Source organism: Salvelinus namaycush, chromosome 11 (assembly GCF_016432855.1).
Source record: "Salvelinus namaycush isolate Seneca chromosome 11, SaNama_1.0, whole genome shotgun sequence".
NCBI classification, from domain to species: Eukaryota; Metazoa; Chordata; class Actinopteri; order Salmoniformes; family Salmonidae; genus Salvelinus; species Salvelinus namaycush.
Window position 1 is genome coordinate 5,424,889 of NC_052317.1, and position 16,521 is coordinate 5,441,409.

Genomic DNA, 16,521 nt, shown 5'->3' on the forward strand with positions numbered 1-16,521 from the left:
TTTTGAGAAAGTACAGTCTCTGATGGGTCCTTTTGTAGATCCGGTCTATACATTTACTCCACTGAAGCTTATTGTTCAAAAGACACCCAGGTATTTGTATTCCTCTACAATTTCTATATTCTTACCTCTGATAGATGTTGCAGAGGTAGGTGTTGTACACTTCCTGAAGTCAATGCACATCTCTTTGATCTTGTTGGTGTTGAGGACCAAGTATGATTCCTCACACCACTCTACAAAGTTATCTAGGACCGGGCCATGATGTTCCTCATCATCATGCAACAGGCTGATCAAGGCAGTGTCATCAGCGAACTTAACGAGGTGTCTGTCAGGATGGGAACTAGTATAATGCTATAATGTGGATAACGAGTTACTTGTCTAACAGAACACAGAGGGAGTTCTTTAATGGAAGCCTCTCAAATATAATCCAGTTAGAATCAATAATTCCCCAGGGTAGCTGTTTAGGCCCCTTGCTTTTTTCAGTTTTTACTAACGACATGCCACTGACTGAGTAAAGCCAGAGTTTCTATGTATGCAGATGACTCAACACTATACACGTCAGCTAGTACAGCGACTGAAATGACTGCAACACTCAACAAAGAGCTGCAGTTAGTTTCAGAGTGGGTGGCAAGGAATAAGTTAGCCCTGAATATTTCTTAAACTAAAAGCATTGTATTTGGAACAAAACACTCACTAAACCCTAAACCTCAACTATATCTCGTAATGAATAATGTGGAAATTGAGCAAGTTGAGGTGACTAAACTGCTTGGAGTAACCCTAGATTGTAAACTGTCATGGTCAAAACATGTTGATGCAGTAGTAGCTAAAAATGGGGAGAAGTCTGTCTATAATAAAGTGATGCTCTGCCTTCTTAACAACGCTATCAACAAGGCAGGTCCTACAGGCCCTAGTTCTGTCGCACCTTACCTTCTGTTCAGTTGTGTGGTCAGGTGCCACAAAAAAGGACTTAGGAAAATTGCATTTGGCTCAGAACAGGGCAGCATGGCTGGCCCTTGGATGTACACAGAGAGCTAATATTAATAATATACATGTCAACCTATCCTGGCTCAAAGTGGAGGAGAGATTTACTTCATCACTACTTGTATTTATAAGAGTTGAATGCACCGAGCATTTAAACTACTGGCACACAGCTCGGACACCCGTGCATACCCCACAAGACATGCGACGAGGTCTCTTCACAGTCCCCAAGTCCAGAACAGACTATGGGAGGCAGACAGTACTACATGGAACTCTATTCCACATCAAGTAATTGACTCAAGCAGTAAAATTAGATTTAAAAAACACCTTATGGAACAGCGGGGACTGGGAAGCAACACAAACATAGGCACAGACACATACACATGGATTTAGTACTGTTGATATGTGGTGGAGTAGGGGCCTGAGGGCACACAGTGTGTTGTGAAATCTGTGAATGTATTATAATGTTTTTAAAATTGTATAAACTGCCTTAATTTTGCTGGACCCCAGGAAGAGTAGCTGCTGCTTTGGCAGCAGCTAATGGGGATCCATAAATACAAATACAAAACAAATGTACTACTGTAAGTCGCTCTCCTAAATGACAAAATATATATATATGGGAAACACTGTAATAGTACTCATAAGGTCATAGTATGCAAAGCACGGACACTGGTTGACCATTTGGATTCTTTCTGCTGGCAGAGAGGACTGAAATTGCTACTGTCAGAGACATGGTTTGACCCAAATGTGTGGATTATGTGTGGATTATCCCCCCCCACAATCCAATTCAGAGGATTAATTTACCCAACATCTAACCGACAGCATTGATACTATCAGGGGAAGGTACATTGATGCTGGGATCCTTATCATGGGGGATTGTAACCATGTTGATGTGTCTGGACTATACCCAGGGAATGGATTAGAACAACGTGTTAACATTACAACTAAACAGAATGCCATCCTTGACTTTGTCATTCACAATCTAGAGGACTTTTATAGTAGCCCTACAACAATGTCACCTTTTGGGTCTCAGTGATCCTAATATTGTAGTTGTCACACCCAAGTCTCACTCTGCCTCCCACACCAAACCAGGAAAACAGTTATTCAACCAATGAAAGAGTCCAGCATCAGAGCATGTGGCCAGTAGCTTTCCCTCCATAAATGAAGTAACAAATGTGTAGAGAGCACAGGAAAAAACAGAGAACTTCTATAACACCCTGAATCATGCCATTGCAACTTTCTTCCCAAAACGGGTGGTTAGGATGCATGCACAGGATGAGGAGTCGATTTCACCTAGAATCAAAGAGCTGATTAAAAAGACTGAAAGCCTTCCGTGAAAAAGACTGGCCTTCATGGCGCACTCTGAGGAACAAAGCCCATAGAGAGATCAAGGCAGCAAGATGAACATTCTACCACAACAAAATCCAGAATAACAAGAGGGAGAACCCAGCCACATGGTACCATCAAATGAGGTCTCTGACCAGCAGTAGAAAGACCATCTCCATCAAAGTTGACAGGCTCGATCCAGACAACCATTCTTCCATTGCCAATCATATAATTACAGGTTTTTTCATCTGTCACCACAGATGAAAATTACCACCACTAAACCTGTCAGACCTACCTGCATTCCTGCCAGCTATGCCACTGTTGAACCTTGTAAATGCACAGGAGAGCACTCTCCGTTCCAACCAGAATAAAAACTATTTAACCAGGGGAAACCATTGAGACCACGGTCTCATTGACAAGGGTGGCATGGGAACAATACATCAACATGATCAGACCACGGTCTCATGGGAACAATACATCAACATGATCAGACCACGGTCTCATTGACAAGGGTGGCATGGGAACAATACATCAACATGATCAGACCACGGTCTCATGGGAACAATACATCAACATGATCAGACCAGGGTCTCATTTACAAGGGTGGCATGGGAACAATACATCAACATGATCAGACCACGGTCTCATTTACAAGGGTGGCATGGGAACAATACATCAACATGATCAGACCAGGGTCTCATTGACAAGGGTGGCATGGGAACAATACATCAACATGATCAGACCACGGTCTCATTGACAAGGGTGGCATGGGAACAATACATCAACATGATCAGACCACGGTCTCATTTACAAGGGTGGCATGGGAACAATACATCAACATGATCAGACCACGGTCTCATTGACAACGGTGGCATGGGAACAATACATCAACATGATCAGACCACGGTGTCATTTACAAGGGTGGCATGGGAACAATACATCAACATGATCAGACCAGGGTCTCATTTACAAGGGTGGCATGGGAACAATACATCAACATGATCAGACCACGGTCTCATTGACAAGGGTGGCATGGGAACAATACATCAACTTGATCAGACCAGGGTCTCATTTACAAGGGTGGCATGGGAACAATACATCAACATGATCAGACCACGGTCTCATTGACAAGGGTGGCATGGGAACAATACATCAACATGATCAGTCTCAACACAACACTATCACATTACAAATCAAATTCTAAAGTTACACATTTCTGTAAATGTTATAACCTTGTATTGCTATCACTGTATGTTGATGAGCATGACCTTTGTGTTGCTGCAGTTGGTAACCAGGCCGACTTTCTCGCCAACATAATTGGAGTCCGTCAGTTGTCTTTTAGATGTTGGTGTGTGGGATAAAAGAGCCAGGGGCTCCTGAGTGGCGCAGTGGTCTAAGGCACTGCACCTCAGTGCAAAAGGCGTCACTGTAGTCCCTGGTTTGAATCCAGGCTACATCACATCCGGCCGTGATTGGGAGTCCCATAGGGTGGCGCACAATTGGCCCAGCGTCGTCCAGGTTTGGCCGGGGTAGGCCGTCATTGTAAATAAGAATTTGTTCTTAACTGACTTTGAATCACTGTAGTCACTCTTACCTGGTCTTCTGTTGTCTGCTGCATGACCCAGTCTATTGCCAGGTTGAAGAGTACGGCTGACATCACACAACCTTGACAAACTTCGGACTTCACAGCAAAGCTCATGTTGCTCGTTCCCACAGTGCATGAAAAGTTGCTATAGAACTGTTTTATGATAACATGTGTGGGAATTCCATGAATTCTTAAGATCTTCCATAGGCTTTCGTGGTGGATGCTGTCAAAAGTCTTCTGGCAGTCAATAAAGTTGATGTAGAGTTTTTGTTGCCAGTTTACATTGCTCGATGATGTTCCGGAGGGTGACTATCTGGTCTGTACAGCTCCTTCCTCCCCTTAAATCCATTTATTCGTTCCTAAGTACTTTGTTTACAGCTGAAGATATCTGTTGTATGACAATCTTGCAAAATATCTTGCTGGGAACAGATATACATGTGATGCCCCTCCAGTTGTTGCAGTCAGAAAGTGGGCCCTTAGGTACCTGTATGATGACCCCTCTTGGCCCAATCTGAAGGTATATTTCCCTTCATCCAGATGTCAGTGAAGAGTGGAAGAAGGATGTTTGCAGGCAATACTGGATCGATTTTGAACAGCTCTGCGTTGAGGTTATCAGGACCTGGATTTTTCCCATTCTCTAGTGACTTGATGGTAGTGATTGTTTCTACTTTGCTTGGTGGGTCAGTGTCTGGAGCAGCTTCAGACATGTTCATTGGATCCACAGGGTGTTCTCTGAGAATCTCTCTGAAATGTTCTGTCCATCCTTTCTTCCTGTTCATTTTCGGTAGTTAGGAGATTGCCTTGCTTGTCTTTGATTTGAGTATTTGCCACAGATTAAGTTAGTGATTTTGAATACTGTCCCTTGCTGTTTTTTCAGTTTTTCATTTTTATTTAACCTTTATTTAACTAGGCAAGTCAGTTCAAAAATACATTCTTATTTACAATAATTACCTAACCTGGACGACACTGGGCCAATTGTGCGCCGCTCTATGGGACTCCCGATCACAGCCGGTTGTGATACAGCCCGGGATCAAACCAGGGTCTGCAGTGATGCTTCTTGCACTGAGATGCAGTGCCTTAGACAGCTGGGCCACTCGGGAGCGTGCTGCTGGTTTTTCAGCTGCACTTGCCAGCTTCTCCAGGTAGGCCATTTTGTCTCTCCTCTTACTAGCCTTTTGACTTGTGTGTTGGTTTTTCTGTACTGCTCCTTCAATTTCTATTTCAGCCTTTGTGATTTGGCATCTGTTTTTTTTCAGGTCCCTTCTTTCCTCAATCATTCACCATGTTTCTAGGGTGATCCATTGCCTTCTGTGTCCTATGGTTTTCTTTCTACTTTCTCCCACTTCCTATCTACATTCCCTGCTGTCTCCTCCTCATCTTCTTATGTGTTGTTTGAAAGGGCTTGATACTTGTTGCGAACTTGCATTGTGAAGGTTTTCTTGGCAGTTTGTTCCCTCAGCATGCCAACATCAAATCTTGGTGTTCCTTTTCTTGGTGGTCCTGAGCGTTTCCACTTTAGTTTGATGATGGTGGTCACTGGCGACATCTGCTTACCTTCGCACCTTGACGTCCCTCGGCGAGCTTCTCCACTTGCTGTTGATCATCAGGTGGTCAATCTGGTTCCTGCCTCTTCCATTAGGAGAGTACCATATCAATTTTGGGATATTCCTGTGGGGAAACAGGGTGCCACCTATCACCAGGTTATTTGTGACGGAGAATGTTGCCAGTCTCTCACTATTGTCATTCAGGTCTCCACATCCATGCTTCTCCATTCAGGTCTCCGATGACGATTCAGGTCTCTGTCAGATTGGAGGGTGTTATAGAACAGGTATTTTTCTTCGTCTTTGGCATCATTTGTGAGAGCATAACATTGGATTATTGTTTGTTTCGTATGTTGTCATTTTATCATTCTGCTGCTGATTGGTTTCCATTCCATCAGGGGTTTCTCTACACCGTTCTGTAGGATGATGGGGAGACTTTCACGATGGCTCTTATCATTCTGCTGCTGATTGGTTTCCATTCCATCAGGGTTCTCTCTACACCGTTCTGTAGGATGATGGGGAGACTTTCCCGATGGCTCATCATTCTGCTGCTGATTGGTTTCCATTCCATCAGGGGTTTTCTCTACACCGTTCTGTAGGATGATGGGGAGACTTTCCCGATGGCTCTTATCATTCTGCTGCTGATTGGTTTCCATTCCATCAGGGGTTTCTCTACACCGTTCTGTAGGATGATGGGGAGACTTTCCCGATGGCTCTTATCATTCTGCTGCTGATTGGTTTCCATTCCATCAGGGTTTTCTCTACACCGTTCTGTAGGATGATGGGGAGACTTTCATGATGGCTCTTATCATTCTGCTGCTGATTGGTTTCCATTCCATCAGGGTTTTCTCTACACCGTTCTGTAGGATGATGGGGAGACTTTCATGATGGCTCTTATCATTCTGCTGCTGATTGGTTTCCATTCCATCAGGGGTTTCTCTACACCGTTCTGTTGGATGATGGTGAGACCTTCACGATGTTGTCTGTCCTCCCATCCAGAGTGTAGTACTGTTTCTCCAGTGCTGGTTCTCATGGATCCAGAGCTAATCCAACTGGCTTCCCTCACCCCCAGGATCTGTAGCTTGGGATCTCCTCATTTTGTTGGTAAGCTGTGCCAGCTTTCAGACTCAAACATTGTTTGAACATTCAATAAGCCAACATGCAGTTTGTTTTTGGTGTATACTGCTCCCGTCTTCATGTCACCAGATTCCCGTAGGCTTTCACTGATGGTGGTCATACAAGTCTGGGACTCTGGGAGATCCTCGCATCCACTTGTAGAATTTACATTTGTTGCTGTTTTTGTAGCACAAAGGTTTTACGGGATGGGGTTGCTAAGTCCCATGGCCAACCGTCCACCATTTCTTGTTTCTGGAAATTTTGGAGTTGATTTGTTAGTCCTCTCCCCTAGCCTTTTGTCTTTCTGGTGATGGATTAGTCTCATACCACGTGAGACCAAACGGGCTTTGGGTTGTGTACAAGCTGCCTCGGCGCGTCAGGCCAAACCAATTTCTGCTGCTGTGTAGTGAAAGCCAACAGAATATGTTGGTTTTGGGTTTAGCAGTTTATACAAGCAGTGCAACGCAGACTCCTTTTTGTTATGTCAAGAAAATTAGACTGAACTCCACCAGCAGCCATACTTTGACTTCTGTTGTGCAGGTATTTTTTCAACCAGCCACAGGCTGCTTGGTTTAGACCAATTTCGGACAGCCTCCACAGCAGGAGTGCATGATCGACCGTATCAAATGCTTTCGACTGATCAATATAAAGTGCAGCACATAGCTGTTTCCTGTCCATTGCGTTAATTACAGTACCAGTCAAGAGTTTGGTACACACCTACTCATTCCATGGGTTTTCTTAATTTGTACTATTTTCTACATTGTAGAATAAAAGTGAAGACATCGAAACTAGTGGCAGACTGGTGGAGTAAGCAGTACTAATGGGGGTGAAATAACTCCACAGGACTTAGAGTACTTATTTTTTTAATATATATATACAGTGGGGCAAAAAAGTATTTAGTCAGCCACCAATTGTGCAAGTTCTCCCACTTAAAAAGATGAGAGAGGCCTGTAATTTTCATCATAGGTACACTTCAACTATGACAGACAAAATGAGGGAAAAAAAGACACCTGTCCACAACTTCAAACAGTCACACTCCAAACTCCACTATGGCCAAGACCAAAGAGCTGTCAAAGGACACCAGAAACAAAATTGTAGACCTGCACCAGGCTGGGAAGACTGAATCTGCAATAGGTAAGCAGCTTGGTTTGAAGAAATCAACTGTGGGAGCAATTATTAGGAAATGGTAGACATACAAGACCACTGATAATCTCCCTCGATCTGGAGCTCCACGCAAGATCTCACCCCGTGGGGTCAAAATGATCACAAGAACGGTGAGCAAAAATCCCAGACCCACACGGGGGGACCTAGTGAATGACCTGCAGAGAGCTGGGACCAAAGTAACAAAGCCTACCATCAGTAACACACTACGCCGCCAGGGACTCAAATCCTGCAGTGCCAGACGTGTCCCCCTGCTTAAGCCAGTACATGTCCAGGCCCGTCTGAAGTTTGCTAGAGAGCATTTGGATGATCCAGAAGAAGATTGGGAGAATGTCATATGGTCAGATGAAACCAAAATATAACTTTTTGGTAAAAACTCAACTCGTCGTGTTTGGAGGACAAAGAATGCTGAGTTGCATCCAAAGAACACCATACCTACTGTGAAGCATGGGGGTGGAAACATCATGCTTTGGGGCTGTTTTTCTGCAAAGGGACCAGGACGACTGATCCGTGTAAAGGAAAGAATGAATGGGGCCATGTATCGTGAGATTTTGAGTGAAAACCTACTTCCATCAGCAAGGGCATTGAAGATGAAACGTGGCTGGGTCTTTCAGCATGACAATGATCCCAAACACACCGCCCGGGCAACGAAGGAGTGGCTTCGTAAGAAGCATTTCAAGGTCCTGGAGTGGCCTAACCAGTCTCCAGATCTCAACCCCATAGAAAATGTTTGGAGGGAGTTGAAAGTCCGTGTTGCCCAGCAACAGCCCCAAAACATCACTGCTCTAGAAGAGATCTGCATGGAGGAATGGGCCAAAATACCAGCAACAGTGTGTGAAAACCTTGTGAAGACTTACAGAAAACGTTTGACCTCTGTCATTGCCAACAAAGGGTATATAACAAAGTATTGAGATAAACTTTTGTTATTGACCAAATACTTATTTTCCACCATAATTTGCAAATAAATTCATTAAAAATCCTACAATGTGATTTTCTGGATTTTTTTTTCTCATTTTGTCTGTCATAGTTGAAGTGTACCTATGATGAAAATTACAGGCCTCTCTTATCTTTTTAAGTGGGAGAACTTGCACAATCGGTGGCTGACTAAATACTTTTTTGCCCCACTGTATATATATATATATTTTTTAGAGTACTGATTTTAGTACTTCTTGAACGGAGAATTTCTCGCTGAACATACACAGGACTGAGTGGTAATAATGGGAATTACCTGGGGGCTTGGGCTGTCAGTCACTCGGTTAGCTACTGTGCTATGTTCGTAGGGAGGCTCTGTGTTCCCCCGCGGCCGTTTGAGTGTATTCCGCCTCCCTCTTCCAAAACCGTTCGAAATTGTCAATGAATGCCACTTTCACCGTGGCACAGTGTTTTCCGCCAGTTGTGGATTTGGAGGAGACCCGCTAAAGCGGTTAGACCCACAGCCTATTGAGTGTAGCGGACCAGAGATAAGAATCTGCTTGCCTGCATACTTTGTGGCTCCTATCAGGTCCATGAAGTCTTGTTTCAGGTTTTCGGAGGTACCCTGTTTAATGTCAATCGAACCCACATGTATTACCAGAGAGTCAGCCTTAGGTAGCTGCTGCTTGATTGTGGGAAGCATCACTAGAATGTCATGGATTTTCGCTCCAGGAAAGCACCAAGGAGTGGAACAGGTCGGTATCTCCCAGCTTGCCTCTTCTATGGCCGATAGAGAGGTTTAGCACCAAGACGTGCTGTGGCAACGTCGGTGAACTTGGTGGGCTGTAGCAACATCGGTGAACTTGGTGACGAGGCTCTCCTTTTGCTTTAGCTCCCCGGTGTCATCCACCACCCGGTCACACAAGGCACTTTTTACAGACAAATCCCTGCCCCAGGTGAATTCAGTTTTCCACCTCGTCCTTTAGTTCAGGTAACATTTCACAGTGGCTGCAGTGGAGATTCAATGGTTGGCTGTTGGTAGCCATTTGATAATTGCCATTAGCCATTTGGCAAAAAACAAGGCAGGCTAGCCTTTCTAAGTTAGAAAGTCCAGTAAAGCTCCGGTAAAAGTGACTTCCAATGTTGAAGTAAATAGAGATGTTAGTACCAACTGCAAACTGTAGACGAGTGTGCCATGTACAATTTATAGGCGGAGTAAAAATACAAATTTAACGGATGTATTTTTCCGGACTCTGTAAATACACCCGATACAAAAAATGTAATTAAATGAAAGTAGACTCTAGCCTGTTTTAAATTTTACTTTCTGCAACAATTCACGCTCGACACAGCTCACTAGACTGAACCCCTGATTCTAAACCTGAGAAGCGCACTGCATGTGACAGAACATATACCAAAAGCAAAAAGGATACTCAAAAGCAGAGAGGTCATCATATGTCTTTTAAGTAATTTTTCCAATAAGCATAGCATAGGCCTACTGTATTTACTGCCACAGCATGACCCTTCTTCCTTTTGATTGGTTCCATCTCCGGACACACACTTCAGGTGGTGTCCAGCTCCAAAGCGCTTGGCGTGACATTCCAAGCCAACCTAAAATTGGACTTGCACATCTCTGACATTACCGAAGGCTCTAGACCTTCTCCAACCAGTGCTCGAGTACAGCGCTCTGGTCTGGCACCCAGGTCTCACAGCCCACCAACACAACCAACGATGTGGGCCCCATTATCGCCAGTAATGGGGCCCACATCATTATTGGCTGCAAGAAGCATTTGTCGGCCGTTATCTTGGCTAAAGGCTGGGCAACCATATACTAAATTGTTATCTTTTGAACACCCAATAACTAGGTGTGGAGACAGTTTTTAGAAGAAATTGTGAAATATTTAAGATTAGTGCAAGGGTGCCAATATATTTGGCCGCAACTGTATATCTGGCATGTGTATCTAAAATGGTTATTGCGAAATAGTTAATCTAAGTTTGGATAAATGTGTATATATCTGCTACTTTTGGAGGCCAAGTAGCTATCATGTAATATTACTGTCATACATTACCAACCTTTTGAGTTGTGTGTTCCTTCCAACAGGGATCTTGTTGATGAAGCGAAGGATTTCCACCTCATGCCAGAGCGCCGTCCTCACCTGCCCGCTTTTAAGACTCGACAAAGATGCTGTACTTCAATCGCAGGGCTAATATATGCAGTCGGTGGACTAAATAGTGCAGGTACACTTTTAACATCGCCTGGATTTGTCCCAATGGTGTAAAAATGTTGCTACACATCCACAACTTTTTCCACCTCATATCCAGTATCTCCAGCACAATATCAGTGTCAACATATGCGAAAACGATCGTTTCGTCATTCGGTACTTAAAAAGGTCCTAAGAAAGTGCCACCTGATGTCATCAAACGTTTTTAAAAAACAACAGTGATTGTCACAGACAACGAGATTTGCAGTAATGCAGAAACTCATTGCAGGTTTTGAAAGTGACTGTGTTTTTTGATGACATCAGCTGGCACTTTCAAAGGACCTTTTTCTTTTAATCTATTTAACTACGGAAAGTATAAACGTGCCTTTTATGGTGTGGTGCTGGAGATAATGAAGGAGGTTAAAAAGTGGTGAATTTACTCTTTTACAATGAAATTGCCAGAGGGTCTGTGAGATGTCCAGTAATTTCAACTAATAATTTGTGATTGAAGAAATGACTTAAATACCTTAATGAGATGTAAAGATCTAATCCGCATTTGCGGAAACACTGTCACTGTTTGCCCCCCCCACAGCGCCTTTGCAATTCTTGTTGATGAAAGAATATATTTTTTGCAGTACATATTCTGCTGTTCTATCGCCTGTGCAATGTCTGAGGAAAACAAACAATGTTAGTTGTTTGCAGTAATTCTTTGTTGTTGTAATATCCCAAATGGACACTGCAGTTTTACCAATTAAGGATTCTCACTTTAACGGTTTTACTTAAAGGCCCAATGCACTCAAAATGTATGTTTTTACTGTGTCATATTGTACAACAGCTGATGAAATTAACACTAAAAGTGTGAAAAAATATGATAGTTGCTGGTTGAAAATACAATCTGAATCTATACTTCTAATCAGCAGATTTTGCATGGGTGAAGTTTAATAGATAACAGCTAGTTTCCAGTTTTCCCCTCCTCACTCAGACCACTCCCAGACAGTCTTAGAAAAAGTATTGCTTTCTTTTTGACCATTTTAATGGGAAACTATTACAGTAAGGTACTTAAAGGAGAAGTTTATCCAAAACCCGGAAACTCCCAAACGATTGCAAAAATTGAAACTAGTTAAGTGGAAATGGCCCTCACTCTCCCTGTTAGTGCTATACTGAAACAGCTTCAAAAATGGGTCAGGTGACTCGTGACATTGCCGGATGCTCATTCGGGCCAGACGCTTTCAATAAAACAACATTTGTCCACACTTCGCGGATTTCTGAATCTTGAATTCACTGGCAACTGAGCAGATTAATGCCTGCATCCAGCAACGTCATGAGTCACCTGACCGTTTTTGCCGCTGTTTCAGTACAACACTACAGGGAGTGCGGGCAAACTCCACTGAACTAGTCTCAATGTATGGAATCACTTGTGAATTTTGTGTAAACTTCTCCTTTAATTGTTACCCAGAAATGTGATATTAATATAAAAATGTATTTTATTTAGTTAGCACTGTGTGATTGAATGACTCTACATACGGTAATGAGAGAAAATTGACAGGGTTACTCAGTGCTTGGAAAAGAAACATTGTCTGCCAGTGGATGAGAGGGCACATGAGAATGGCTTCAGCTCATGTCAGGAAAGCATTGACACTGGTAGTAGAGACGTCCTGCTCCTTGCCTGACTATTCCTAAATGTTTGTATTTTACACTGCTCATTTGTCCGAATTTTTATATTTCACCCCCCGAAAAGTATTTAGTGCCTTTTTACCTGTTTTTTTCACACCTATTCCCAACTTAGCCAGCCAAGACAAGGGGCTGTAGGATGAGACTGAGATGTTTTGTATTGAAGTCAAAGTACCCAGAGGAGGATGGAAAATAGCTTACCTCCAGCTACACCATGGTGCTACCCTAGAGGGTGCTGTTGAGACTACTGTAGACCATTGCAAAACAGTGTGTTTTAACCACGTATTTGGTGACGTGAATATATTTAGTATAGTTTTATCTAAAAAAGATAACATTTTATGTTGGTTCTTGTTATGCTCAACGCGCTCAGGTTTCCACCAGCTCAACTGCTTTTAAGCTATGATTTGACTATTATATTTTCAATGTTTGGGGGGGAAGGGGGAAAAGGAATAGTTTCACCATAATTAAGAGTTCAGTTCACGTAACAAGGTTGACCTTAAAATGTGGGACAGACGTTTAGGATTAAATGTCAGGAATTGTGAAAAACTGAGTTTAAATGTATTTGACTAAGGTGTATGTGTTTGTGTGTATACAGTTGAAGTCGGAAGTTTACATACACCTTAGCTAAATATATTTAAACTCAGTTTTTCACAATTCCTGATATTTAATCCTAGTAAAAATTCCCTGTCTTAGGGTCACCACTTTATTTTAAGAATGTGAAATGTCAGAATAATGGTAGAGAGAATGATTTTATTCAGCTTTTATTTCTTTCATCACATTCCCAGTGGGTCAGAAGTTTACATACACTCAATTAGTATTTGGTAGCATTGCCTTTAAATTGTTTAACTTGGGTCAAACGTTTTGGGTAGCCTTCCACAAGCTTCCCACAATAAGTTGGTTGAATTTTGGCCCATTTCTCCTGCTAGAGCTGGTGTAACTGAGTCAGGTTTGTAGGCCTCCTTGCTCGCACATGCTTTTTCAGTTCTGCCCACAAATTTTCTATAGGATTGAGGTCAGGGCTTTGTGATGGCCACTCCAATACCTTGACTTTGTTGTCCTTAAGCCAATTTGCCACAACTTTGGGAGTATGCTTGGGGTCATTGTCCATTTGGAAGACCCATTTGCAACCAAGCTTTAACTTCCTGACTTGAGATGTTGCTTCAATATATCCACATAATTTTCCTACCTCATGATGGCATCTATTTTGTAAAGTGCACCAGTCCCTCCTGCAGCAATGCACCCCCACAACATGATGCTGCCACCCCTGTGCTTCACGGTTGGGATGGTGTTCTTCGGCTTGCAAGCATCCCCCATTTTCTTCCAAACATAACGATGTTCATTATGGCCAAACAGGTCTATTTTTGTTTCATCAGACCAGAGGACATTTCTCCAAAAAGTATGATCTTTGTGCAGTTGTCCCCATGTGCAGTTGCAAACCGTAGTCTGGCTTTTTTATGGCGGTTTTGGAGCAGTGGCTTCTTCCTTGCTGAGCGGCCTTTCAGGTTATGTCTATATAGGACACGTTTTACTGTGGATATAGATACTTTTGTACCTGTTTCCTCCAGCATCTTCACAAGGTCCTTTGCTGTTGTTCTGGGATTGAGTTGCACTTTTCGCATCAAAGTACGTTCATCTCTAGGAGACAGAATACTTCTCCTTCCTGAGCGGTATGACGGCTGCGTGGTCCCATGGTGTTTATACTTGCGTACTATTGTTTGTACAGATAAACGTGGTACCTTCAGGCGTTTGGAAATTGCTCCCAAGGATGAACCAGACTTGTGGAGGTCTCCAATTTTTTATCCCAGATTTCTTGGCTGATTTCTTTTGATTTCCCCATGATGCCAAGCAAAGAGGCACTGAGTTTGAAGGTAGGCCTTGAAATACATCCACAGGGACACCTCCAATTGACCCAAATGATGTCAATTAGCCTATCAGAAGCTTCTAAAGCCATGACATAATTTTCTGGAATTTTCCAAGCTGTTTAAAGGCACAGTCAACTTAGTGTATGTATACTTCTGACCTACTGGAATTGTGATACAGTGAATTATAAGTGAAATCATCTGTCTGTGAAGAATTGTTTGAAAAATTACTTGTGTCATGCACAAAGTAGATATCATAACTGACTTGCCAAAACTATAGTTTGTTAACAAGACATTTGTGGAGTGGTTGAAGAACGAGGTTTAATGACTCCAACCTAAAGTGTATGTAAACTTCCGACTTCAACTGTACGTGTATGTGTGTCATATTGTCCATGACTTTCTATATGGTTAAAGAGAAAATAGGCTAATTTAATGGAGAGAAAAAAATCAACAATGGCATTTTTTTTCAATTAACTCTTCCGACTATAGACTTTTTTCACAACTACCACCAGTTTGGTTCCAAAAAATGTACAAGAAATACATAGACATAGTAAAAAAATGTTTGTAAAAAGAAAAAAAAAGAAGATATTTCAAGCTGAAACCCTCATATTAAACATCGGTGGTGTTCACTAAGTTGGTTTATATTTAGGATCATGTTTCACAGCTGTCATTCTATTTTTTATTTGAAAAAAATATATTTTACATGTGTTAAGGCCACACAGAGGGCCAGAGATAATTACAGACATCTGTGATAATCTAAGGTATCCAAAAGGGCTACTAGATGTCTTGTTATAAATAACATAAAATCCTTAAGTTACAAAAATTCTGATAGTTTACTCTTAAACTTTGGAAGTTTCCAGTAATATACCGTCCCTTTGCAACCTACAGCAACAAAGTAACTAGAGCTTTACAATGATGGTGAAAACTTTTGTGGTAAAGTGGGATAAGTTGTAAAAACACAACGAGGGACATTTTTGGCACTTTAGCAAGTCTTTATAAAAATATAAGAGAAAGATATATTGAATTTTCCATGTGGTTCATATTAAAGTGCACTTCATTTGTGGATAACAGTCTTTTAAAATGTAATATTGGTGCACAATTTCTACTTAAAATATCAACGGGACTCAAAAGGCACTCTTTGTGGAATGACCCACATATCAGTACACAAGCCATTGGAAGTTATTGAAACCGTGACCCCAAAACTGAGATTCAAATCAAATCATGGACTAAGTGAATCCTTACACCCTAAACTTGTTTATTTTTTGTTAAATGTTGTGCATTGTTTTTTTTTTATCCAGGTGACTCATTGACTGTAGTTGAAGTATTTGACCCAATTGCAAATTGCTGGGACCGCTGTCAGCCAATGAGTACAGCTCGAAGTCGAGTGGGTGTGGCAGTTGTCAATGGGTTACTTTACGCAATCGGTGGATATGATGGACAATCACGGCTAAGCACAGTGGAGGTCTATAACCCAGAAACGGATACTTGGACATGTGTTGCTAGCATGAACAGTCAACGCAGGTGAGAATGTCTTTCCAATGATGTACTTTAGGGTTGTTTTATATGAATTCAATCACTTTGACTGCACCCCTTTTTGATTTAAATGAAACTTTCCATAAATGTTTGTCCATGGTAGAAGTAGTCTGAAACGTTTGAACCTGAATACCAAAACATTCAGGAGATAGGTGCTCAAAGATGACTGATTTTAATCACTGAAAAATATACACGCTTGAGTTTGATATTATTTGATCGCTTACAAAAGGGATTGTCAAACTGGAAAAAGGGTATACCCAAACGCGCTTCAGCCCAGCTTAAACGAAAAGAGGGGGGGGGGGGGGGGGTCAAGTGCTTAACTGTGGAATTTGAAAATCCCCAAAAACATTCCTTACCCCGGGATACTTCAACTGGTGACTATCTGGGGGAATAAATATAAAGGAGCACTTTGTTGCTGCGTAAATCTGATAGATTTATTGACCGGAGAAACAAACAATAGGCTTACGATTTGGCATGAATCGCCTTCATCGGAACCTTGAATAGGAAAACTGGGGGAGGCACCTATATTCCCTCGCAAGGGAGTGTCCCGCTTGTCATGTCAATCAAACATGTCAATACTGTCAGTAGTAGTAGCAACTACCCAGGTTATTCAAACGAGTATGATCATCATTCAAGATTCCTAC

The 16,521-nt window shown here is 42.2% G+C and overlaps 1 protein-coding gene across 3 annotated transcripts in view; it reads left to right on the forward strand.

Annotated features, from left to right (window-relative positions):
• The window catches only part of klhl18 (kelch-like family member 18), a 59,547-nt gene that overhangs the window by 32,046 nt on the left and 10,980 nt on the right, over positions 1-16,521 (forward strand). For all 3 annotated transcript variants that reach the window (XM_039003661.1, XM_039003662.1, XM_039003663.1), the window contains 2 exons: positions 10,715-10,851; positions 15,643-15,865. In XM_039003661.1, coding sequence (XP_038859589.1) covers positions 10,715-10,851; positions 15,643-15,865 — 360 coding nt within the window. The remainder of the gene's footprint in view (positions 1-10,714; positions 10,852-15,642; positions 15,866-16,521) is intronic.